The 26624-nt window shown below is 50.8% G+C and overlaps 1 protein-coding gene and 1 long non-coding RNA gene across 8 annotated transcripts; one reads left to right on the forward strand and one right to left on the reverse strand.

The window, feature by feature from the left end:
- On the forward strand, nucleotides 1-25616 carry PLEKHG2 (pleckstrin homology and RhoGEF domain containing G2). 7 transcript variants are annotated; one of them, XM_060185915.1, is made up of 19 exons: nucleotides 1-567; nucleotides 1626-1759; nucleotides 2534-2808; nucleotides 2898-2998; nucleotides 6466-6532; nucleotides 6639-6685; nucleotides 6926-7076; nucleotides 8304-8441; nucleotides 9201-9401; nucleotides 12447-12539; nucleotides 12628-12714; nucleotides 14539-14572; nucleotides 14662-14763; nucleotides 14864-14911; nucleotides 20665-20703; nucleotides 20879-20895; nucleotides 22629-22805; nucleotides 22926-23838; nucleotides 23934-25616. In XM_060185915.1, the coding sequence occupies exons 2-19, from the start codon at nucleotides 1648-1650 to the stop codon at nucleotides 25439-25441; spliced, it is 4110 nt and encodes a 1369-aa protein (XP_060041898.1). In that variant the 5' UTR covers nucleotides 1-567; nucleotides 1626-1647; the 3' UTR covers nucleotides 25442-25616. The 7 variants fall into 7 exon arrangements, with proteins under 7 accessions (XP_060041898.1, XP_060041896.1, XP_060041895.1 ...); XM_060185913.1 differs by having other exon boundaries at nucleotides 2-524; XM_060185912.1 differs by lacking the exon at nucleotides 1-567 and adding an exon at nucleotides 614-890.
- Nucleotides 19764-20433, reverse strand: LOC132536815 (uncharacterized). Its single transcript, XR_009548353.1, has 2 exons — nucleotides 19946-20433; nucleotides 19764-19897 (listed from the first exon to the last, which is right to left on the reverse strand). It is a non-coding gene; the product is annotated as an uncharacterized LOC132536815 (long non-coding RNA).
- Nucleotides 25617-26624: the final 1008 nt, after the last annotated feature.

The following is a 26624-nucleotide window of genomic DNA, read 5'->3' on the forward strand; positions in this document are numbered from 1 at the left end:
GATGGGGGCCGGAGGAGGACCCTTAACCCTTTACTTGCGGGCCGGCCGGAAGGCGGGCCCTCCCCCCTGGCGGGCGGGAACAGGATATGAACCGGGTCGGCTAGGGGGGAGGGGAGGCCCCAACCAGCCGCCCCCCACCCCACAGCTGGGGCCGGACTGTCCCTCCACCGATGTGGCGCCGCCTGGAGCCCCTAGCTGCCCATCCCCGTGACTGAGGGGACTAGGATCGCAGACTCCGGCACCCCGAATCCCTGCACCGCGTCCCGAGCGACCCCGGGGTCCCGCCTGGAGGACCCCCGCCGTTCGGGTGCCAGCGCCCCCTCTTGGAGCAACCGGGTGTCCCCAGGAGTCAGCCCCGCGCGACCCTGAAGGCCAAGCCTCCTATCCCCGCCTGGCTTTGGAGAATTCAGGATGCTTTTCCAGGGTCCCCCGAAATTCGATTCCGAGGCCCCTAGGTTTGGGGGAACTTGCGAAACGGATCCCTAGTGCCTCGACCTGCCGTCTGCAGCACCCACCGCCTCAAGGTGGACCCCGGGACTGGGGGACCCCCTGCGCTCCCTCCTTAAGGTCACTGAACCGCTGCACCTAGAGTTGAGGGGACCCGGGGATGCGAGCCCTCCCCCACCGCAAGCCCTTTCCAGGAGACTCAGGAATTTGAGTCTCCAGCGCTCCCATCTGAGATCCCGAGAGGGGCGCATCTCCCACTGAGAGGAAGGACCGAGGCTTTCGGACCGCCTCCCCCAGTTGTTTCAGAGACCCGGGATTCAGGGTCCCGGGCGGAGCCAAGTGCACGCTTCTGACTTGCAGAGACCCGAGAGCCCCGGCCTTGCGCCTCCCCCGGGGAGTGGGAAGCGGGCGGCCCGGGTCCCGGGTTGCAGACTCCCTGGGAGGTGAGGAGGAAAGCCGGGGAGGGGCCCCCCGAAGGGCTGGGGGAGGGGGCGGCGCCGCCGAACAATGAGGGGGCGTGCCGGCGGGGGGCCAGCGGAGGCGCCGGCGGGAGTCTGGGGGCCGGCGGGGGGCGGGGTGGCTGCCGCGTCTGGGACCCGGAGCCGGCAGCGTGGGGAGGGGGCGCGCCAGCAGGAGGGGAGGGACTGAGAGCTCTGAGCCGGCGCCCCAACTCTAGCTCTGGGCGGGGGTGGGAGCCGTGTGTGGGACCCTGGCATCCGGTCCCCCGGCCTCCTCCGCCCTCCCCGGGGACCCCGCGGCCTCCCGCCCGCCCACAGCCTTTCCCGGCCCTGCCCCTCGCCCTGCGGCCGCCCGAGTTCCCAGGATCCCCGAGCCCCGCCGGGCGGACCGGACTTGTCGCTTAGCTTCCACGAGACCCCCTCGGCATCTCTCCCTCCCCTTTGTCTCCACCTTTCCATCCTTTCCTCCCCACCCCACCACCCCTGCTCTCGCTTGGCTTCTGTCTCTCCCGTCAGTCACTCCCAGGCCCCCCATCTACTTGTTAGGGTTCAGACCCCCACTTTGTTTCTTAGGATACAGACCCCCCCACACACTCTGCTCCTCGGGGTTTAGACTCCCCACTCCTTAGAGTTCAGGACGCCCCCACACATACTTATTATAGACTCCAGCCAGGGGGAGTGTAGGGGGGTCCTGATACGGAGGGGGGGGTGTTTCTCCAGAGCGCAGCTTAGCCACCCAGCCATGCCCGAGGGAGCCCGCGGGCTGAGCCTGTTCAGACCCAGCCCCAGCCTTGGACGTGGCCGCCGAGGTGAAGTGTTTGACTGTGCAGCAGCCGCCTGTGAGACTCGGACAGGTGAGCCTGCAAAGGGAGGGGCGGGGTCTGCTGGACACAACCGCGAGGGGGAGAGGGGGTGACAGGGGACCCAGACAGCCTCAGCCCTTGCGCCCAGCGCTCTCGGTCTGTGAGGAAGGTGGCCCCTCAGCCCCCCCCATCCCCCGACAGTGACAGTCCCTATGGGGAACCCCAGGCCGGGGAAGCCCAGGGCAGAGTGGTCAGAGCAGGGTCCGGGAAACCCCAGAGGGCTGTGAGAATCCTATCTGGGAAGTCAAGGGAGCCTTCCTGGAGGAGACCTAGAAATTGAGAATTAAAACACTGGGAGAGTTGGGGGGTGGGGAAGGCGAGTAAGAATCTACAGCCCTGAGAGAATCATATGTGCAAAGACTGGAGAAGTGACAGGAAGTTGCCTATTTAAGTAACTGAAAGAAAGCGGGTGAGACTGACTTATAAGAAGTGGTGTGGTGGTGGAGCTGACTGGAGAGGTCTGTGGTGGCCACATTGCACAGGGCCTTGTGGCTCTAAGGCGCTTGGACTTTACCTTGAGAATGTGAAAGGTTATACTCAGGAGGGCCAATTAACAAAGATCTCCCAGGCTGACACATGGAGGTGAATTAGAGGCCCGAAGCCCAGAGAAGACCCTGATGGGAGAGGACAGAACTGGACCAACACAGCACAGTGAGGAGAGAGGGGAGCCAGTGGGAAAGATGTTGGCCAGGTGTGGGTGAGTGTGGGGGTGCTGAAGGCGCTCAGTTGGGAGAGACCCCCTGACCTCCTGCTCTGTACCTGCAGTAGTCCTTGCAGCTCCTACCATGGCCTCCCCCCGAGGTTCAGGGAGCTCTACGTCTCTGAGTACAGTTGGCTCTGAGGGGGACCCAGCCCCAGGGCCCACCCCAGCTTGCTCAGCCTCCAGGCCGGAGCCTCTCCCAGGGCCCCCTATTCGCCTGCACCTCTCACCCATGGAGACCCAGGGGTCCTCGGCAAAACCTTCAAGGCTGGAGCGAGTGGCCCGTGAGATCGTGGAGACAGAAAGGGCCTATGTTCGGGACCTCCGCAGCATCGTAGAGGTGAGGCGGGGACACCCAAGTCCTGGGGGCACCCACGCCAGCCTTCCTGTGCTTCCCCCCAAAGCTAGTCACCACCCCACTGCCCACAGGACTACCTGGGCCCACTGCTGAATGATAGGACCCTGGGGCTGAGCGTGGAGCAGATGGGCACGTTGTTCGCCAACGTTGAGGACATCTACGAGTTCAGCAGGTCAGGGGCAAGTTTAGCAGGTCACGTCCAGGTGGATGGATGGGCAGAAGGGGCACTGGCTGGTGGGGGCAGGGAGATAGGCTGTGTCATAGCCACACCTTGGGAGCACATGGTGCTCTGTCCGGGCTAGTATGTGAAGGGTGGGGATTGTGAAAGTCCAAAGACAGGGACAGGGAGTCCAGAGAGCAGGCAGTGGTGCCCCTGGTTGAGTGCCCACTTTACCATGCACAAGGACCAGGCTTCAACTCCCTAGCACCCACCTGCAGGAAAAAGGCTTCATAAGTATTGAAGCAGTGCTGTAAGTCTCTTTCTCTCTCCCTCTCTGTCTCTCCCTCTCAGTGTTTCTCTGTCTTATCAAATAAAATAAATCTTTAAAAAGAAAAGAAAAGGTCCGGGTAGTGGCCCACCTGGTTGAGCATACATGTTACTATGCGCAAGGACCCAGGTTTGAGACTCTGACCCCCACCTGCAAGGGGAAAGTTTTGCAAGTGGTGAATCAGGGCTGCGGGTATGTCTCTGTGTGTCTCCCTCTATCTCCACCTTCCCTCTGGATTTCTGGCTGTCTTTATCCAATAAATAAAGACAACTCTTTTTTTTTGGCCTACAGAATTATTGCTGGGACTCGATGCCTGCACTACGAAGCCACTGCTCCTGGAGGCCATTTTTCCCACTTTTGTTGCCCTTGTTGTTACTGTTATTGTTGTCATTGCTGTTGTTGGATAGGACAGAGAAATCGAGAGAGAAGGGGAAGATAGAAAGTGGGAGAGAAAGAAAGACAATGCAGACGTGCTTCACCGCTTACAAAGCGATCCCCCTGCAGGTGGAGGGCCAGGGGCTCAAGCCCTTGAACTGGTCCTTGTGGTTTGTGCTGTGCTTCTGCCTGACCCCCAAAGATAACTTTTTAAAAATAAAAAAAGAGGAGCCGGGCGGTAGTGTTAGTGTAGCAGGTTAAGTGCACATGGTGCAAACAAAGTGTAAGGACTAGCACAAGGATCCCTGTTCGAGCCCCCGGCTCCCTACCTGCAGGAGGATCACTTCACAGGCGGTGAAGAGGTCTGCAGGTGTCTGTCTTTCTCTCCCCCTCTCTGTCTTCTCCTCTCTCAGTTTCTCTCTATCCTATCCAACAACAGTGATAACAATAACAACAACAATAAAGGCAACCAAAGTGGGGAAAAATAGTGACCAGGAGCAGTGGATTAGTAGTGCAGGCAGGGAGCCCCCAGCAATAACCCTGGAAGCAAAAATAAACAACTAAATATAAAAAGGAAGTAAAAGGTGGTCCGGGAGGTGGCGCAATAGATAAAGCAGCAGACTCTCAAGCATGAGGTTCTGAGTTCAATCCCCAGAAGCACGTGTACCAGAGTGATGTCTGGCTCTTTCTCCTATGTTTCTCCTTAATGAACAAATACATCAAATCTTTAAAAAAAAAAGGAACTAAAAGAACAAAGACAGGTTCCAGGCACCAGGGTGGAGTCTTGGAGGTTGAGGAATCCAAGGGTCAAGTTCCACTGTGAAAGTCAGCAGGTCAGGATCATAGAACCCGAGGACCTTGGCATTGATTGAGCATTTGTGTGTCTAGTCACCTTGTCCTGGGAGAGGCCATGTTGCAGACAACCAAGGATGACTAGTACACCCTTGCGAGGTTCAAAGACCCCAACACCTCTGAGGGTATCTGAAGTATATTTAAGAAGAACCCCAGAGGGGGCCATCTGGTGGTACACCTGGTTGAATGAACATGTTACAGTGCACAAGGACCCAGATTCAAGCCCCTAGCCCCCACCTACAGGGGGAAAGTTCATAAGAGGTAAAGCAGAGCTGCAAGTGTCTGTCTTTCTCCCTCTCTAGCTTCCCCTTTTCTGTTGATTTCTTCTTTTTTTTTTATTCTTTTTTAAAATTTATTTATTTTTAATATTTTATTTCGTTTATTGTAATGAGAAAGAGTAGATAAAGAGGGAAAGATACAGACAGAGACAGAGACACCAGAACACTGCTCAATTCCGGCTTATGGTAGGGCTGGGGATTGAACCTGGGACCTCAGAGCCTCAGGCTTGAAAGGCTTTTGCATAACCATTATGCTGTCTCCCCAGCCCTTCTGTTGATTTCTGTCTCTATCCAATAAATAAATAAAATATTAGGGCGGAGAGTAGATAGCATAGCAGTTATGCAAACAGACTCTCTTGCCTGAAGCTCTAAAAGTCCCAGGCTCAAGCCCCTGCACCACCGTAAGCCAGAGCTGAACAGTGCTTTTGTAAAAAAATAAGCAAAACGGGGGAGTCGGATGTAGCGCAGTGGGTTAAGCGCAGGTGGTGCTAAGCGCAAGGACCGGCATAAGGATCGTGGTTCGAGCCCCCAGCTCCCCACCTGCAGGGGAGTCGCTTCACAGGTGGTGAAGCAGGTCTGCAGGTGTCTATCTTTCTCTCTTCCTCTCTGTCTTCCCCTCCTCTCTCCATTTCTCTCTGTCCTGTCCAACAACGACGACAACAACAATAAAAAGACAACAAGGGCAACAAAAGGGAAGATAAATAAATAAAATTACAAAAAAAAAAAAACATTTAAAAAAAATAAGCAAAAAGGGAGTCAGGCGGTAGCACAGCGGGTTAAGCGCGCGTGGCGCAAAGCGCAAGGGCTGGCATAAGGATCCTGGTTCGAGCCCCCGGCTCCCCACCTGCAGGGGGATCGCTTCACAGGCTCCACAGGTGAAGCAAGTCTGCAGGTGTCTTTCTCTCCCCATCTCTCTATCTTCTCCTCCTCTCTCCATTTCTCTCTGTCCTATCCAATAACAACAATAAAACAAAAAGGAATAAATAAATGAATATTTAAAAAAATAAGTAAAACATTAATGTTAAAAAACAAACTCCATTGTCCAGGTGGTGGCACAACTGGTTGAGCACACACATTACAGTGCACAAGGACCCAGGTTCAAACACCTGGCCCCCACTATGGGGAGCTTTGTGAGTGGTGAAGCAGGGCTGCAGGTGTCTCTGTGTCCTCTGTCTCCACCTACCCTCTCAATTTCTGGCTGTCTATCCAATAAATAAAGATAATTAAACAAATCCAAAAAAATGTATGAACCCCAGACTCCCACCAACTGAGACTAGATTTCTTTCTCTTTTTTAATATTTATTTATTGACCAGAGAAGTCAAGAGAGGAGGATGAAAGAGAGACCTGCAGCACTGCGTTACCACTTGTGAAACTTCCTGCCTGCAGGTGGGGACCAGGGGCTTGAACCTGGTTCCTTGTGAATTTGAGCATGTGCACTCTACCAGGTGCATCATCACCTGGCCCTGAGACTAGATTTCAGCACGGGATTTGTGGAGAGCCAGTGGTTGGCCAGAGACGAAGTCTGAGCAGACTGCAAAGGCCCCTGGGGAGTGTTAGTTTCCAGTAACTGCCAGGCTGTCAGCCCCTGAGGACTGTGGGCTCAGCTGCCTGGTGATGCACCCTCACCTTTGCCCTCTCCTGACAGTGAGCTCCTGGAGGACCTGGAGGGCAGCAGCAGCGCCGGGGGCATCGCCGAGTGCTTCGTGCAGAGGGTGAGGAGGATGGGGTCTGGGCAAGGGGTACATGCCCAGGCTTGGCTGGAAGTGGGTCTTGGGGAGCAGGGACCTGAGGTCTCCCTGACTCCCGTGTCACCTGCAGAGTGAGGATTTTGACATCTACACGCTGTACTGCATGAACTACCCGAGGTGAGGGGTGCGGAGCCCCTGCCAGGCCCCAGGCAGTGCCCGCCCACAACCTGATGTGCCAGGCAACCTCCCTCCACCTCAACCCATCCAGCTCCAACCCCTGCCAGACCTTGACAGTAACTGACCTCTCCTTGTCCGGCCCCTGACCTGCCCCTAACCCCCTGGCCACTCCATGCGCCGGCCCAGCCCTCCCCCCTTCCCCCTGCTGCCAGCCCCCCTGACCTGTGCTGTGTCCCCTAGCTCCCTGGCCCTGCTCCGGGAGCTGTCACTGACTCCACCCACAGCCCTGTGGCTCCAGAAGCGCCAAACTGAGCTCCAGCACTCACTGCCTCTGCAGAGCTTCCTGCTGAAACCTGTTCAGCGCATCCTCAAGTACCATCTGTTGCTGCAGGTGCGTGGGGCCCCTGGGAGCCTGGGAAGGCATCCCCTGGCTGCCAACCATATTGTGTCAAGTTAGGGGTGTGTGGAGGGAACAACTGATGCACTCTCTGTCTTGCTTGATTCCTTTGATGAACACTGGGGCCATACAACTCCAGCCTGACTTCTTCAGATGCAGAGGCAGGTAGAGAGTGAATGAAAGAGATTACAGCACTGGAGATTCCTTCGGTGTGGTGGAGGCTGGGCTCAAACCTGGGCTGTACACATGGCAAAGCAAGTAGACTATTCCAAGTGAGCAATCTTGCTAGCCCAAAGATTTATTTATTTATTTATTTATTTTGTAGATCAGAACTTGAGGCTCTATGGCTTTTCTTAAAAACTTTAATGAGGGGGTCGGGCGGTGGCGCAGTGCATGTGGCGCAAAGTGCAGGGACCGGCGTAAGGATCCTGGTTCCAGCCCCCGGCAACCCACCTGCAGGGGAGTCGCTTCACAGGCGGTGAAGCAGGTCTGCAGGTGTCTGTCTTTCTCTCCTCCTCTCTGTCTTCCCCTCCTCTCTCCATTTCTCTCTGTCCTATCCAACAACGAGCGAGGCTACAACAGCAAGGGCAACAAAAGGGGAAAAAAAGGGCCTCCAGGAGCTGTGGATTCATGGTGCAGGCACCGAGCCCAGCAATAACCCTGGAGGGAGGAAAAAAAAAAAAACTTTAATGAAAGACATAGAGTGTAAATATATATATCCTACAGTTGGGGAGCCAGGGCTCAAACCGAGATCCTTATACCACTTGTGCTTAACCCACTGCCCTACCACCTGACTCCCTCTTTTTTTTTCTTTTAATTGCCACCAGCATATCATGGAAGCTCAGTTGCCAGCACTACAAATCCACCGCTCCTTTTCCTTTTTATTTATTTTATTTGCTAGGACAAATAGAAATCAAAAGTGGAGGAGAGGATGGGAAGAGAAAAAGACACTGGGTAGAGGTAGATGTCATAATGGTTTTGCAAAGAGACTCTCCGTGGCCGAGGCTCCAAAGTCTCGGGTTCAGTCCCCCGCACCACCATAAAAATACCTACAGACATGCTTCACTGCTCATGAAGCATCCCCCTTGCAGATTCAAACCCTGATCCCTGAACACTGTAATGTGTGTGCTGCACCGGGTGTGCCAGCTCACAGCCCCCCTCTGTTTCCTGTCCTTAGTACTTTTCTCCTCCTCTGCTCTCTGCCCCACGGGTACTCGGCAGGAGTTAGGCAAACACTGGACAGAGGGCCCGGACACGGGGGGCCGAGAGACGGTGGAGGAAGCTATTGTGTCTATGACGGCAGTCGCCTGGTACATCAACGACATGAAGCGCAAGCAGGAGCACGCAGCCCGCCTCCAGGTGGGCCTGGGCAGCTGGGTGGTGGAAGTGGGCGTGAGGATTTTATATTTATTATCATATTTTTAGCGAAGTGGTTTTTTTTTTTTTTAAATACATATATTTTTATTATTGAATAGAGACAGAAATTGAGAGGGGTGAGGGAGAGAGACAGAGACACACCTGCAGCCCTGCTTCACCACTTGTGAAGCTTTCCCCTCGCAGGTGAGGACAGGGCCTTGAACCTGGGTCCTTGTGCACTAATATGTGTGCACTTAACCAGGTTCACCATTGCCTGGCCCCAGTATTTTTCTTAACTTATTATCAAGCCAAAGAGATACTGAGAGGAAAGGGAGAGATAGAGATACCCGCAGCACTGTTTGACCATTCATGAAGCTTCCCTCCTGCAGGTGGGAACTGAGGGCTTGAACCTGGGTCCTTGTGCCTTGTGCACTGTAATGTATACATTTTACTAGGTGTACCACCACCTGACACCCCCTCTTTTTTTTTTTTTTTTTTAACATCAGAGCACTGCTCAGCTTTGGCTTATGATGGTACAGGGGCTTGAACCTGGGATTTTGGAGCCTCTGTCATGAGAATCTTTTTGCATCACAGTTATACTGTCTCCCCCACCCATAAGGATCTTTTTTTGGAGGGAGTAAGGGGGCAGAAGCTTTAGAAGCAGCCATGGAGGGTGGGCTGGGACAGGCTAAAGCAGGGCTGAGTTTGCTAAACCCCCACCCTCATATCTCTGTGCTGGTGAACTTGGTGGGGTCCCCGCAGGAGGTGCAGCGTCGGCTAAGCGGTTGGACTGGACCGGAGCTCAGTGCTTTTGGGGAGCTGGTGCTGGAAGGTGCCTTCCGAGGTGGTGGAGGGGGTGGCCCCCGACTTCGAGGGGGTGAGCGACTTCTCTTTCTGTTCTCACGGATGCTGCTCGTGGCCAAGCGCAGGGGTCCGGAATACACCTACAAGGGCCACATCTTCGTGAGTTGGAGGACGGGGTCGGGGCTGGAAAGTTACCCACAGGGAGTTGGGCAGTAGAGCAGCGGGTTAAGCGCAGGTGGTGCAAAGCTCAAGGACTGGAGTAAGGGCCCTGGTTGGAGCCCCCCGGCTCCCCACCTGCAGGGGAGTCACTTCACAGACGGTGAAGCAGGTCTGCAAGTGTCTATCTTTCTCTCCCCCTCTCTGTCTTCCTCTCCTCTCTCCATTTTTCTCTGTCCTATCTAAACGACGGCAATAATAACTACAACAACAATGAAGAACAAAAAGGCAACAAAAGGGAAAATAAATAAAAAAAGAAAGAAAGTTACCCACAAAGGGAGATTTTATATACCTAGGCCTGGGCCAGGAGAAATGACTCACGGCCTTCGGCACACACCTGGCCATGCGCAGGGCTGAGCCCCCCCCTCCCCACACCACGACAGAAATGCTGTGGTACCAGGAGAATCTCTGGTGCTGTGATGTCGCTCCCTCTTTCTGTGTCTGAATGAAGAAAGAAAAAAAAAAGTGGCCTGGTGATAGTAATATCTCAACATATTTGGGGCCCAGGCTCCTCAAAATAATCTCTTACTTTTGTATGTGTGTCCCTGTCTATAAAGTGGATATGTTTCTGGGTAGAGTCTGCGAGGAAGTACAACCCAGCTTAAAAGCAGCTAGTTTTCTGGGCTGGGAGACAGCTCACCAAGTGTAGAGCACACATTTTCCATGTGTGAAGCTCCCGGTTCAAGCTCCCTATTCCTCTCATGGTAAGACCCTTGGAAATGGAAGCCGTCACAAGCAGTGGAGTGGTACCAAGGTATCTCTCCTTTCTCTGTCTCTCCCTCTTTGTCTCACCCTTCATCATTTCTATTTATTTAAGATTAATTTTATCGAGGCCAGGTGGTGGTACACCTCGTTGAGTGAAATGTCACAGTGCAAAAGGACCTGGGTTCGAGCCCCTGGCCTCCACCTGCAGGCAGAAAGTTTTGCGAGTGGTGAAGCAGGACTACAGGTGTCGCTCTATCTCCTTCCCTCTCAATTTCTGGCTGTTTCTATCCAATAAATAAAGATAATAAAAAAAAACTGTATTGATTACATGAGAGTTTCACATGAGACAGACAAGGAGAGAGAGAAGCCAGAGCATGCTCTGTGATGCATATAAGCCCAAGGTTCTACCTGTGGAATTGTTTTCTCCAGTTGTATTTTTTGAAATATGTTTCATGTTAATGAGAAGGAGAATTAGACACCAGAGCCCTGCTCAGCTCTGTGGTACTGCTGGGGATTGAACCTGGGACCTTGGAGCCTCAGGCATGAGAATCTTTTTTTGCAGCACCACTAGGCCATGTCCCCAACCCTCTCACCATCTACCTTAAAAAAAGAGAGAGCACAGGGGCTGGGCGGTTGAGCATCAGGTTAAGCACACATGGCGTGAAGCGCAAGGACCAGCATAAGGATCCCAGTTAGAGCCCCCAGTCTTCTACCTGCAGGTACAAGCGGTGAAGCAGGTCTGCAGGTGTCTATCTTTCTCTCCCTCTCTCTGTCTTCCCTCCTCTTTCCAGTTCTCTCTGTCCTATCCAACAAGAACAGCTATAACAACAATAACAATTAACAACCACAACAAGAGCAACAAAATGGGAAAAGTGTCTTCCAGGAGCAGTGGATATCAGTGCAGGCACCGAGCCCCAGTGATCACCCTGGAGGCAAAAAATATATATATTAGATTAAAAAGAGAGAGGGAGTTGGGTGGAAGCTCAGCGGGTTAAGCATAGGTGGTGCAAAGTGCAAGGACTGCCGTAAGGATCCTGGTTTGAGCCCCCGGCTCCCCACCTGCAGGGAAGTCACTTCACAACTGGTGAAGCAAGTGTCTGCAGGTGTCTGTCTTTCTCTCCCCCTCTCTGTCTTCCCCTCCTCTCTCCATTTCTCTCTGTCCTATCCAACAACAATGACATCAGTAACAACAATAATAACTACAACAACAATAAAAAAACGAGCAACTAAAGGAAAAATAAATAAAGTATTAAAAGAGAGAGAGAGCGAGAGCAACATGCTCCCACTTGGAGCTTTAGAATTATACGGGCATGGGGACTGGGTGGAACAAACATGTTACCTTACACAAGCATCCTGGTTCAAGCCCCTGGCCCCCACCTGCAAAGGGACGACTTCACAAGTGGTGAAGCAGGGCTGCAGGTACCTCTCTCCCTGTCTTCTCCTTTCAGCTCCATTTCTCCCAGTCTCTATCCAATACATGAATAAGTTAAATTAAGAAAAAAAGAATTGGGGCAGGGGAGATAGCATAATGGTTATGCAAACAGACTCTCATGCCTGAGGCTCCAAAGTCCCAGGTTCAGTCCCTGAGCCACCATAAGCCAGAGCTGAGCAGTGCTCTGGTGAAAAAAAAAAAAAAAGAATTAAACAGGCATGAAATCCTAGCAAAAATCAAGTAAATAAGGGGGCCAGTGGCCCACCTGCTTAAGCACACATAGTACTAAGCTCAAGGATCCAGGCTCAAGCCCCTGGCTCCCCACCTGCAGCGAGGATGCTTCATATTCAGTGAAGCAGGCCTGCAGGTGTCTTTTTCTCTACCTGTCTATCTATCTGTCTGTCTTCTCTCCCTTTCTCACTTTCTCTCTGTCCTATTAAAATGGAAAAAAATGACCACCAGGAGTTGTGGATTTGTAGTTACCTGCACCGCGCCCCAGAGATAACCCTGGAGGCAAAAACTAACTAAATGGTAGTCATGTTTTCTGAGTGGAAGGATGTTTATTGAGGAGTGGGAAGCAGGAGGCCACGGAAAGAAAGGACCAGGCGGATTTGCCCGTTAGGTGAGCATCTTCTGGGAACATTTGTGGAGCACACTTTTGTCTTCTCCCCAGCACTGCTCAGTTCGGGCTTATGGTGGTGCTGGGGACTAAACCTGAGACCTTTGGTACCTCGGGCCTGAAAGTGTTTTGCTTAACCACTTGGGGCACACCACTCTAGGAGGTGGGGGACCCCGATTCACACAGTCACTGAGTCTCAGGGGCCCGCCCTCCTCTCCGGTCCCCCATGCAGTGCTGCAACCTGAGTGTGAGCGAGAGCCCTCGAGACCCTCTGGGGTTCAAGGTGTCCGATCTGACCATTCCCAAGCACAGGCACCTGCTGCAGGTGAGCACAGGCTGGGTCTGGGTGGGGGTGGGGGAGTACTTTCCATGAGCCCCTGGATCTGCCACCCTGCACCCTATCCTGTCTGCAGGCCAAGAATCAAGAAGAGAAGAGGCTGTGGATTCACCGTCTCCAGCGCCTCTACTTTGAGAATCATCCTGCCTCCATCCCTGCCAAGGTACAGCTCCTGCCACAGCTTGGGGCCCCCAAAGTGCTTGAGACACACACACCCTCATAATATGGAAAGAATCTGGGGGGAGTCTGGGAGGGTCTCAAAACCAGAAAGTGAAATATAGAGCTAAGCTGTCTTGAGTTCAGGTCCCAGCTTGAAGTCCCCTGCTTTGGGGAAGTAATTTTTTATTTATTTATTTATTTATTTATTTATTCCCTTTTGTTGCCCTTGTTTTATTGTTGTAGGTATTATTGTTATTGATGTCGTTGTTGTTGGATAGGACAGAGAGAAATGGAGAGAGGAGGGGAAGACAGAGAGGGGGAGAGAAAGATAGACACCTGCAGACCTGCTTCACCGTTTGTGAAATGACTCTCCTGCAAGTGGGGAGCCGGGGACTCGAACTGGGATCCTTATGCCCATCCTTGCACATTGCGCCACATGCCCTTAACCTGCTCCACTACTCACCCAACTCCCTAAATTTTGTTGGATATATTGAGAGGGGAGAGAGAGAGAAAGAGAGGGATAGAGACAGACATCGCAGCTCTACTAAACCACTTGTGAAGCTTCCCCCTACAGGGGGGACCAGGAGCTTGAACCCAAGTACCTGTGCATTGTAGTGTGTGCGCTTAACCAAGTGTGCCACCGCTTTGCCCTGGAAGGAAGTAACTATTAAGTGGATACAGAGAAATTGGCAGGGGGCTGTGTGATGGCGCACCTGGTTGAGCACACGTTACAGTGCGCAAGGACCCAGGTTTGAGCCCCACCTGCCGGGGGAGGGGGGGGAGCTTCACAAGTGGTAAAGTAATGCTGCAGGTCTCTCTCTGTCTCTCTCCCTCTTTTTTTTTTTTTTTGTCCATCTCATTGGATAGAACAGAGAAGTTGAGAAGAGAGGGAGAGAGAAGGTTAGACAGAGATCTGCTTCACTACTTGTGAAGCAACCCCACTGCAGGTGGGGAGCTGGGAGCTCGATCTGGGATCTTTGAGCGGGTCCTCACACTTGGTACTATGTGTGCTTAACCTGTTGCGCCACCACCCAGCCCCATCTCTCTCCCTCTCTATATCCCCCTTCTCTCTCAATTTCTCTGTATCCTAGCCAATAACATGGAATAAAATGGCTGCCAGGAACAGTAGATTAGTAGTGCTGTCACTTGAGCCCCAAAAAAGAGAATGAGAGGGGCCAGGTGGTGACGAAGCAGGTTAAGCACACTTGGCACGAAGTGCGAGGATCCCAGTTCGAGTCCGTGGCTCCCCACCTCTTGGGTCTGCAGGTATCTTTCTCTCCTCCTCTCTATCTTCCCCTCTTTCAGTTTCTTTCTGTCTTACCCAACAACAACAACAGCAGTAACTACAAGGGCAACAGAAACGGGGGAAATGGCCTCCAGGAGCAGTGGATTCCTAGTGCAGGCACCGAGCCCCAGCGATAACCCTGGAGGTTAAAAAAAAATAAATGGAGCTATACCACGTTATACCACGTTATACCATGGTTATGCAGAAGATTCATGCCCAAGACACTGAAGTCTCCGATTCAATCCCTGGCACCACTATAAACGAGATGAGCAGTAGTACTCTGATAGGAAAACACACAGAGACACACACGGAGAGAGACAGACAGACACACATATCACAGCACCGAAGCTTCCCCCAGTGTTAGAGTAAGTACTCTCTCATGGTGTACTGAGGACTGTCACCTGCGTTGCCCACGTGGCAAATCCAGCGCCCTCATTGGCCTCTTTGTTATCTGATGCATCTGATGGCACCCAATGACAGGCCTGTGGCCAGCATGCTTGAATCTCAGTCCCTTCCACTCTCATCCTCCTCTTCTCTTTTCAGGCCAAACAAGTTCTCCTGGAAAACAGCCTGCACTGTGAGTTGGGACCATGGGTTTGGCGGATAGAGAAAAAGTAGAAATATCCCAAATAAAGTTGCTGATCAGCCCCAATTCTCTCCTTGCAGGCGCTCCTAAAAGTAAGCCCATCCAAGAGCCCCTGACACCCCCACTTGGGTCTCCTCGACCTCGAGATGCTAGAAATTTTACCCCTGGACGAAGGAACACAGGTAAAGGAGATGGAACCTTGTGTCCCAGTGCCCTCTCACTTCTCCCGCTGGGACCCCAGAGCTGGGTTCATAAAGGGATTCTGATCTGCCTCTTCCATAGCTCCATCTCCAGGACTCTCCACTAGCCGCCGTGGTCGCAGACAGTCTGGTGAGTGTCTACCATCTGAAAGTACTAGGGTGGGTGAGGCAGGGAGCCAGCATCGTGGTTAAGTAAAAGACTTTCATACCTGAGGCTCTGAAGTCCTAGTTTGAATGCCAGGCATCACGATAAACCAGAGCTGAACAGTGCTCAGGTTAAAAACAAACAAACATGGGTCCATACTCCCAGAGGGTTAAAGAACAGGAAAGCTTATCAGGTGAGGGGATGGAATATGGACTTGTGGTGGTGGGAACTGTACCCCTCTTATACTATGGTCTTGTCAGTGTTTCTATTTTATTTTATTTTTTTTAATATTTATTTACTTATTCCCTTTTTTGGCTCTTGTTGTAGTTTTAAATTTTTTTAATCTTTATTTATTTAGTGGAAGAGGCAGCCAGAAATTGAAAGGGGGGAGGGGGAGGGGGAAAGAGGGAGAGACAGACAGCTGTAGCCCTACTCCACCACTCGTGAAGTTTTCCCCTTGCAGGTGGGGACCAGGGGCTTGAACCTGGGTCCTTGTGCACTCAACCAGGTGCGCCCCTGCCTGGCCACAGTGTTTCTATTTTATTTAAAAAAAAAAAAAAAAAAAGTCTAAAAATACTAGGGTAGGGGTCAGGTGGTGTCACACTTGGTTACTTGCACATATTACCATACTCAAGGACCTGGGTTTGAGTCCCCAGTGAGTGTCTCTCTCCCTTTCAATTTCTCTGTTCTATCAAGTAGAATAAATAAAGTTTATATATATTGGGGCCAGGCAGTGGCACACCTGGTTAAGTGCACAAGGATGCAGGTTCAAGTCCCTGGTCCCCATTTACAGGAGGAAAGCTTCATGAGTGGTGAAGCAGGGCTATAGGTTTCTCTTTTTCTCTCTTCTTGCTATCTCCTCCCCCCCCTCTCAATTTCTCTGTCTGTATCCAATAATAAGTAAATACTTTTTATTCGATAGGACAGAGAGAAATAGAGAGGGGAAGAGAAGATAGAGAGGGAGAAAGAGTGGTCCTGGAGAGGTGGCCAGTGGATAAAGCACTGGACTCTCAATATGAGGTCTTGAGTTCGATCTCTGGCAGCACATGTACCAGAGTGATGTCTGGTTCTTTCTCTCTTTCCTCCTATGTTTCTCATCAGTCAATAAATAAAATCTTTAAAAAGAAACAAAGAGAAAGACAGACATCCACAGACCTGCTTCTCCACTTGTGAAGCATCCCCTCTGCAGGTGGGGGTGGAACACTCAAACCCAAGTCCTTGCTCAGGTCCGTGAACTTAATACTACGTGCAGTTAAATGGGCGCCACCTTGCTCAGGTCCGTGTACTTAATACTACGTGCAGTTAAATGGGCGCCACCTTGCTCAGGTCCGTGTACTTAATACTACGTGCAGTTAAATGGGCGCCACCTTGCTCAGGTCCGTGAACTTAATACTACGTGCAGTTAAATGGGCGCCACCTTGCTCAGGTCCGTGAACTTAATACTACGTGCAGTTAAATGGCCCACCTGGTCCCTCTAAATAAACACATATATTTATTTTTTCAATATTACTTAATTCCCTTTTGTTGCCCTTGTTGTTTTATTGTTGTAGTTATTGTTGTTGTTGTTATTGATGTTGTCGTTGTTGGATAGGACAGAGAGAAATGGAGAGAGGAGGGGAAGACAGAGGTGGAGAGAAAGACAGACACCTGCAGACCTGCTTCACCGCCTGTGAAGCGACTCCCCTGCATGTGAGGAGCCTTATGCCAGTCCTTACACTTTGCACCACATGCACTTAACCCGCTGTGCTACCACCCGACTCCATATATATATATATATATATATATATATATATATATATATATATATATATATATAAATTTAATACTAGGGTAGTGGGGGGCCAGGTGGTAGCACACCAGGTTTAGCACACATAGTGCAAAGCATAAGGACCCTCACAAGAATTCCTGTTTGAGCCCTGTCTCCCCAGCTGCAGAGGGGTTGCTTTACTAGCGATGAAGCAGGTCTGCATGTGTCTATCTTTCTCTTCCCCCTCTGTCTTCGTCTCCTCTCTCCATTTCTCTCTGTCTTATCCAACAACAGCAGTAGCAGCAACAACAATGGAAAAAAGATGGCCACCAGGAGCAGTGGATTCATAGTGCTGGCACCAAGCCCCTGGAGGCAAAAAAAAAAATACTAGGGTTGCTTGAGAATTTGCTCCACTGATAGAGTAAAACATTTGGATGCCTGAGGCTTCCAGTTTGATCCCCAGTATCACATATACTGCAGTGTTTTCTCTTTCATGTGAAACTCAGTCTCATATGAAAGAAAATAAAAATGTTAATCTGGTGGGCAGGGGAGATAACATAATGGTTTCGTAAAAGACTTTTATGCCTGAGGCTTCAAAGTCCCAGGTTCAATCCCCCTATACCACCATGGGAAAGAAAGGAAGGAAGGTGGTCTGGGAGGTGGCGCAGCGCATGAAGCATTGAATTGTCAACCATGAGGTCCGGGAGTTTGATCCCCAGCAGCACATGTACCAGAGTGATGTCTGGCTCTTTCTTTCCCCCTTGTCTTTCTCATGAATAAATAAATAAATAAATAAATTCTTTAAAAAAAAAAAGGAAGGAAGGAAGAGGGGCAGGGCTAGATAAATAGCATAATGGTTATGCAAAGAGACTCTCATGCTTGAGGCTCCAAAGTCTCAGGTTCAGTCTCCCGAACCACCATAAGCCAGAGCTGATCTGTGCTCTAGTTAAAAAAAAAAAAAAAAAAAAATGAAGGAAGGAGGGAAATGGAAAAAAAAAAATAATAATCTGAGGGCAGGGTGGTGACTCAGCTTGTAGAATACCCATGTGCAAGCTCCTAGTCACCACATTGGGAGCACCATGCAAAGGAAAAGCCTCAGGAATGGTGAAGGTATTTGTTCTGTTTTGTTTTTAACATAGCATTGCTCAACTTTGGTTTATGATAGTGCTAGGGATTTAACCTGGAACCTCTGGTGCCTAAGGCATGAAAATCTTTTGCTATCTCTCCCCCGCCCTCACCCTATTCCTAAAGGAAGGGGGCAGGAGTTGCAGGAATAACTACCCTACCCTAGTAGCAACAACAAAATCTGGGCTGGGGAGATAGGGCACCAGACTCATATTTGAAGTTTCACATTCATTTCTTTCTTTCTTTTTTAATAAATAAGGCTAAAGTCAGAATAGCTCACTTTGATAGTGTGTAGCTTCGCTGTGTTTACAACCCAGGTTCAAGCCTGGCTCCCACTATTACTGGTGGAGACTTCAGTGCTATGGTCTCTTGTGTGCTCTCCTTCCTCTAAACAGACAAACAGGGTTGGAAGATACCTCAGCCTAGGGCAGAGAAGACAGCATAGTGGTTATACATAAGACTTTAATGCTGGGGCCGGCCGGGCCGTAGCGCAGCAGGTTAAGCGCACAGACATGGTGTGAAGCTCGAGGACCGGCTCAAGGATCCCGGTTCAAGCCCCCGACTTCCCACCTGCAGGGGGGTCACTTCACAGGTGGTAAAGCAGGTCTGCAGGTGTCTATCTTTCTCTCCCCATCTGTCTTTCCTTCCTCACTCCATTTCTCTCTATCCTATCCAACAACAGCAATGGCAACATTAACAATAGTAGCAAACAAAATGGGGAAAATGGCCTCGAGGAGCAGTGGATTTGTAGTGCAGGCACAGAGCCCCAGCCCCAGCCCCAGCCTGGAGGCAAAAAAAAAAAAAAAAAAGACTTTAATGCTAGTCAGTGGCACAGGTTTTTGAGTGGATGTGTTTCAGTGCACAAGGACCCGTGTTCAAGCCCCAGTGCCCACTTGTAGGGGGAAAGCTTCAGGTGCGGTGAAACATGGCTTCAGGTGTCTTCTCTCCTCTAGCTCTCCTCCCCTGTCTGTTTCTGTCTCTATCAAATAATAAAGATTTTTTTTATTATTTTCCCTTTTGTTGCCCTTGTTGTTTTATTGTTATAGTTATTGATGTCATTGTTGTTGGATAGGACAGAGAGAAATGGAGAGAGGAGGGGAAGACAGAGAGGGGGAGAGAAAGACACCTGCAGACCTGCTTCACTGATTGTGAAGCGACCCCCTCCCCCTGCAGATGGGGAGCCGGGGCCTCGAACTGGGATCCGTACGCTGGTCCTTTGACTTGATGCCAGGTGCGCTTAACCTGCTGTGCTACCACCCAACTCCCTAAATACAATATTTTTATTTTTTATTTATTATTGGATAGAGACAGAAATTGAAAGGAGAGATTGAAAGAGGTCTCGACATCTGCAGCCTGCTTCACCACTCATGAAGCTTTCCCCCTGCAAGTGAAGGACCGGGGGGGCTTGAACCTGCATCCTTGTGCAGTGTGATGTGTATACTCAACTAGGTTCACCACCACATGGCCCCCAAATAAAATATTTTTTAAAAGAAAACTGTCTTAAAAACAAAGACTTTCGTACCTGAGTCTCTAAGCTCCCAGATTGACTCCCCAGCACCATCATAAAGCAAAGCTGAGCAGTGTTCTGTTCTTTCTTTCTGTATCTCTCTCGTTAAAATAAGTAAAATAGGGGCCAGGTAGTGGCACACCTGGTTGAGTGCACATGTTACAATGCACAAAAACCCAGGTTCAAGCCCCTGATCCTTACCTTCAGGGGGCTAAGGTGGGGGTAAGCTTTGTGAGTGGTGAAGCAGTGCTGCAAGCGTCTCTCTTTCTCTCTCTTTATCTCTCCCATCCTTTCAATTTCTGGCTGTCTCTATCCAATAAATAAAGATAATTTAAATTTTATTTTATTTATTATTTTTTACCAGAGCACTACTCAGCTCTGGCTTATGATGGTACAGGGGATTGAACCTGGAACTTTGGAGCCTCAGGCATGAGAATCTTCTTTTTTTTTAATTAAAAAAACATCTTTTTTTATTGGGGGAAGATTTAATGGTTTACAGTCAACAGTAAAATACAGTAGTTTGTACATGTATAACATTTCTCTGTTTTTCACATAACAATTCAACCCCCTCTAGGTCCTCATGTTCCAGGACCTGAACCTTCCTCCCTACCCCAGAGTCTTTTACTTTGGTGAAATACACCAAATCCAGCACAAGTTCTGCTTTGTGTTTTCTTATTTTTCAACTTCTTTTTTTATTAGTGATTCAATAATGAACAAGATTGTGGGATGAAAAGGGTACAATTCATACAATTCCCACTACCAGATTGCCATATTTCTTTTTTTTTTTTAATTTATTTCTTTATTGGAGAATTAATGTTTTACATTCAACAGTAAATACAATAGTTTGTACATGCATAACATTCCCCAGTTTCCCATTTAACAATACAACCCCCACTATGTCATTTATCATCCTTCATGGACCTGTATTCTCCCCACCCACCCACCCACCCCAGAGTCTTTTACTTTGGTGCGATACGCCAATTCCATTTCAGGTTCTACTTGTGTTTTCTTTTCTGATAGGCATGAGAATCTTATTGCATAGCTATTACACTATCTACTATCTACCCCTGCCTCCCCCCCGAGTTTTTTAATAATTATTATTTTTAATATTTAAATATTTATTCCCTTTTGTTGCCCTTGTTGTTCTAATAATAATTTTTTTAAAGGTTGACGTGTTCAACAACAATAATAACTACAACAATAAAACAATAGGCAACAAAAGGGAATAAATATTTTTAAAAAATAAAAGGTAGGTGGTGAGCAGTGAAACCCCAGTAATGACAGTAATTATATAAATAAATATGTGGGTTCAGGGTGGGAGGAGCAGGATCCCTGAAATCTGTATCCTTTCATCCCCAGAGCCAGTGAAGGATCCTTTTGTCATGTTCCCGCACAACGGTAAGTGAATAACTACCCTAGCCTAGCTTGGTGCCTGTCTTTGTCTATCTGTTGTCTATCCCTGTGGGTGCCTGGTGTGCATGGGAAGGGATGGTAGGGTCATCTCCTTAATTTCAAAGAATAATACTCATTCGGATACCTCGTTCTTTTTTCTTCCTCACCTCGTCACCTCCAGCCAAGCCTAGACTTCAGGTAAGAGATGTCTTGGATGATGCAAGCTTGATGATCAGGCCCTGTGGACTTAGACTTCAGGGTCTGATAGAGGAGGGAGCTTGGGGTCTAAAGTCCTTGGTCTGAGTAAGAGGAGGACTTGGCAGAAGGTGGCTCAGTAGGTAGAGTACCTGCTTTCCATGTGTTAGGCCCTGGGTTCCATCCCTGGGACCACGTGAAAACACAAGGGACAATAATGGGAGCGATACTTAGGTATCTCCCTTCTCCCTTCTTTCTTCTCCTCTTCTGTATGTGTGTGTGTGTGTGTGTGTGTGTGTGTGTGTGTGTGTGTGTGTGTGTGTGTGTGTATATGCCTGGAAAGGTAGAACAATGGCAAAAGCTTTGGACTTAAAAGCATGTGATCCTTTATTTGATCCCTGACATCACATGCCCAGACTGATGCTCTGGTTCTCTCTTCTGCTAATAACTGAATATAAATGAATATATATCAAACATACGGTTCTCGTGCTCACAAATATACATAAAACTGGGCCAGGAAGGTAGCTCGGTGGTATCCACCACAAGAGGGTCAACCTTGGTGCAGTATAAGAAATGGGAATCGGGCAGTAGTGCAGCGGGTTAAGCACATGTGCTGCAAAGCACAAGGACCAGCATAAGGATCCAGGGTTTGAGCCTCCAGCTCCCCACCTGCAGGGGAGTCGCTTCACAGGCGGTGAAACAGGTCTGCAGGTGTCTATCTTTCTCTCTCTCTCTCTGTCTTCCCCTCCTCTCTCCATTTCTCTCTGTCCTATCCAACAGTGACAACAAAAGTAATAACTACAACAATAAAACAACAGGGGCAGCAAAAGGGAATAAATAAATATTAAAAAGAAAGAAAGAGATGGGAAGGGGCAGGGGAGATCGCATGATGGTTGTGCAAAGAGACTTTTGTGCCTGAAGCTCTGAGGTCCCAGGTTCATTCTAAGGCACCACTATAAGCAAGAGCTGAGCAGTGCTGTAGTTAAGAAAGAAAAGTGGTCCAGGAGGTGCCTCAGTGATAAGGCTTTAGACTCTCAAGCATGAGGTCCTGAGTTCAATCCCTGGCAACACATATGCCAGAGTGATACCTGGTTCTTTCTCCTCCTATCTTTCTCATTAATAAATAAATAAAAATCTTTTTTAAAAAAAGCATTGGGATTCTCAAGCATGAGGTCCCGGCAGCACATGTACCAGAGTGATGTCTGTTTTTTTTTTCTCTCTCTCTCTCTCCTATCTGCATGAATAAATAAATAAAATCTTTAAAAAAAAAAAGAGAGAGAGAGAAATGGAAAGAAGAGAGCTGGGAATTGGATTCCTTCATCTTTTTTTTTTTGCCTCCAGGGTTATTGCTGGGGTTCAGTGAATTCACTGCTCCTGCAGGCCATTTTCCCCATTCTGTTGCCCTTTGTTGTCATTATTATTGTTGTCATTGCTGCTGCTGTTGTTAGATAGGACAGAGAAATTGAGAGAGGGGAAGAGAAAGATAGACACCTGCAGACCTGTTTTACCGCTTGTGAAACGACTCCCCTGCAGGTGGGGAGCTGGAGGCTCAAACCAGGATTCTTAACGCTGGTCCTTGTGCATTGCGCCACGTGCGCTTAACCCTCTGCTCTACCGCAGACCCCTTGGATTTCTTCATCTAAGAGAAGAAGGGCCTGGGATCCGAACTCCCATGTATGGGTGTAGAGGGGGATCTGGGACCCGAGACTGCTGCCCTCCATCTTCTGCCTTTACAGCATGCTGGCAGTGAAGGGGAGCTCTACCCCCCCATGGAGCCTCCGCCACCAGTTCCAGCTTCCAGCCCCACTGAGGATCTGGAGGACACTGGACCTCCTACTCTGGAGCCCTCTGGAACCTCAATCACTGAAGAAATTCTGGAGCTGCTGAACCAAAGAGGCCTCCACGATCCAGGGGTGAGCTGGGGAGAACCTCCTCATTACTAGGGGTTCTCAGTTTGAACAGGCACAGATCTGTGGGTGGTGGGGGCGGGGGACCAATGGACCAACCTACCCTGAAATCTTTGGCTCCTACAGCCGCCCCCCCACGCCATTTCCACATTCTCTGGGGAGGCCCAGGTAGCAGAGGACAGTGCCAGCCTCACATACCCAGCTCTGCCCAGCCGGGACTCTTCAGAAGAAGAAGAAGAGGAAGAGCTAGAGATGGATGAACGGGGGCCTTCCCCGCTCCATGTCCTCGAAGGCTTGGAAAGTTCTGGTGCCTCTGAAATTCCCGACATTCACTGCCTTACCAAAATTCCTGATGTGCCCAACCTCTCCGAAATTCCTGGCCTTTCTGAAATTCCCCAGCTCCCTCACCTCCCCAGTTTGTCAGACATTCCCAGTGTGTTTGAGATGCCCTGCCTCCCAGCTGTGCCTAGTGTGGTGCCCGATGGTCCCAGCCTTCCCAGCCCACCCCAAGACCCCTGGCTTCAGGGACCCCTGAAGGAGGCAGCAGAGGCCCTCGGCACCAGGAGGGAACTGTTCCCTGGGAGCAGTTCTGGGAAACTAGGCGAGCCCTTGTCAGGCAGCCGGGAAGGGCAGGAGGGTGATGAAGAAAGGGGACTGCTCCCAGATTTCCAGCCTCAGGATGCCCCCCATGATCAGGGCTTCCCAGAAGAGCTGGAGTTCCGCTCTTGCTCGGAAATCCGCAGTGCCTGGCAGGCCCTGGAGCAGGGGCAGCTGGCCCGGCCAGGTTTCCCAGAGCCACTGCTGATCTTAGAAGATTCAGATTTGGGCGGGGGCGGCAGTGGGAGCAGGAAGGCAGGAGCCCCCAATTCAGAGAGGGCAGCGTCCCGGGTGCGAGAGCTAGCCCGCCTATACAGTGAGCGGATCCAGCAGATGCAGCGGGCGGAGACCCGGGCTTCAGCCAACGCCCCCCGCCGCCGGCCTCGGGCTTTGGCCCAGCCCCAGCTGGTCCCCAGCCTGACCCCTGAGGAAGCCGAGCCAGGTAAGGTCTAGGCCCATGGTTGGCAGTGGAACCCCATCTCCCAACCCATCAACCCCAGGGGGGCCGTTGGACCTAACTACTTTGTTTGCACACAGGGCCCCAGCCTGCCTTTGGACACGTGCTGGTGTGCGAGCTGGTTCTCCCGCTTACCTGTACCCAGGAGTCTGTCCCTCTAAGCCCTGCTGCCCAGGTTCAAGCTGCTACACCTTTGTCTAAGCAGAGAGGCTGCTGCCTGGATGGCCAGGGCTTAAATATCTCTGATGTGCCTGAGCAAGACGGTCTGGACAGTCAGACGCCAGCTGCTATCCCTCCACCTGAACAGGGAGGACCTCAGAACATCCGGTTCCCAGCTGCTGCCACACCTTTGCCCATTCTAGAAGGCTCCCCAGACACCGCAGTGCCGGCTCTCACAGCTTTGCCTGGTGAGGAAGACCACATGCAAGTCCAGCTTCAGGCTAAGACGACTCTGCCTGAATGCAGAAACCGCACAGAGAGAGAAGGGCTATCCACCACCACCTTTCCTGAGCAAAGATGCCACATGGACCTCCAAGTCCCAACCGCCCCCGTTTTGCCGGAGCCTGTGAACGTTGTGGTTTTAGCCACTGCTCCTGCAGCTGAGCATGACAGCCAGAGTCCCCCCAACACCACATTGGTGAATGATAACTTTTCACCCACTTCCTGCAGCCATACTATCAGCCCCTCGCCCATTCAAAATAACAGCCCGGACCCTCAGGCCTCATCTAGCCCGCAGCCCTTGCAACCTGCCTTCCTGGAACCTTCACCACCACCTGCACAAGGAGGACAGCTAGACTATCAGATCCTGGCCAGTGAGCCACTGTGTTTGCCCCAAACCCTCCCAGACCTTCAGGTCTTAGCTGCCACACCTTTGCCTCCGCCACTGCAGTGCCTCACAGATATCAGCAGCCAAGCCCTCCCCCCTCTACCCGGGGAGAGAGGTGTCCCAGACAGCCGGTGTCCACCTGCTATACCTCTGCTTCAAGAGCAGAGCAGAACGGACATCCAGACCCCAAGCTCCCCTCCTCTGTTGGAGCAAAAGAGCCTTACAGCCTCCACGGCCCCCCCTGAGCAGAGAGATTCCCTGGACATTCAGGGCCACTTCCCCACCCCCTCATTTGCACCCAGGGTTTTGTCCAAACCAGGGAGCCCCTCGCTCTCTCAAGCCGCCAGGTCAGAGTGTTCAGACTTGACTCCCCCTCAGAGTCCCCCACTCCCCACCCGCCAGCTTTTAGGCCCCAGTGCAGCTGCCCTCTCAAGATACCTAGCAGCTTCTTACATCAGCCAGAGTCTGGCCAGGAGGCAGGGACCTGGAGGAGAGGCCCCACCAGCATCCCGGGGTCCCTGGCCCTCCTCTGCCCCCACATCCCGTGCCCCCTCGCCCCCTCCCCAGCCCCAGCCCCCTCCGCCCCCAGCCAGGAGGCTCAGCTATGCCACCACAGTCAACATCCACGTGGGGGGTGGGGGTCGCCTGCGGCCTGCCAAGGCCCAGGTCAGGCTGAACCACCCTGCACTCTTAGCCCCCACCCAGGAATCAGTAGGCCTCCGCCGGGCCCAGGGGACACCTGATGCCCCACTCCACATGTGAGCCTGGATTTCCAGGTGCCTTCCAAAAGCAAGGGCTTCAGCCAGGAGCCATGGGCTAAAAGTCACTGCTGGCCAGCTCCTGTGATCGATCTGCTTTGGCAAATGGCCCTTGTTATTTACCTGTTATTCAACAGGGGTGGGGGAGAGGGTGTAATTAATATTTTGTTATGACAATACCAAGAAGTCATGTCTTTTCCCATACTGGGAGGGGGGGGAAGTTGTAGAAGGCAAGGGCTGAATTGCTGGTTCTGAAGATTTGGGGAGTCTTAGATTCCTTTGAGCATGACTGGAAGGAACCCTGACCCAGTATAAATCGGTATCTGAGTCCGGTAGGAGAATGGTATTGTCTAACAATGCCCACACAAGAAAGCCAAGCCATTGCATGCCTAAAGCGCCAGAGGTCCCAGATTCAATCCCCAGCACCACCATAAGCCAGAGTTGAGCATTACACTGAGTAAAAAAATTTTAAGAAAGGAAGCCAAGTTAAACTATGTTCTAAGCAGACCCCCAAGGAACTCATCCTCTTAGTTTGGTGGTGACAGGGTTTTGTTGAAGTTTGTTGACATAACCACTGTGTAATTTTCCCAACCCAAACCACAGCAACTGTTCCATCCTTACCCCGTTTTTTTTTTTTTTTTTTAATTCAGTGGGGCTTCACTACTCTGAGCTGACTTTTCCAAGTAGAAAGAGCAAGACAGAAAGACACCACAGTGCTAGAGCTTCCTCCAGTGTGGTGGGGACCACTGGGCTTGAACCTAGGTCTTCTGCGTGGCAAATCAGGCACCTTCCCAGGTGCACCATTTCACCAACCCTTCACACAACTACATAATATGTGATTTTTTGTTTAATTATTGGATAGAGACAAATTGAGAGAGAAGGGGGAGATAAAGAGGAAGAGAGACACCTGCAGACCTGCTTCACCGCCTATGAAGCAACTCCCCTGCAGGTGGGGACCAGGGGCTTGAACCCAGGTTTTTGCACATGATAACGTGCACTCAGCCAGGTAGCACCACCATCCAGCCCCAGTGCAACTACTTTTAATCTCCCGCCCATCCTTCTTTGAATCCCCCTGGGTCTTTTTAGACAGAGACAAAAATGAACGAATTTACTGCACCCATGTTTTCTTGAGTGCTGTGGGGCTAGGTCCAAACCTGAGTCTCACACATGGCAAAGCAGCGCACACA

This window comes from Erinaceus europaeus, chromosome 2, assembly GCF_950295315.1.
Source record: "Erinaceus europaeus chromosome 2, mEriEur2.1, whole genome shotgun sequence".
Classification (NCBI taxonomy): Eukaryota; Metazoa; Chordata; class Mammalia; order Eulipotyphla; family Erinaceidae; genus Erinaceus; species Erinaceus europaeus.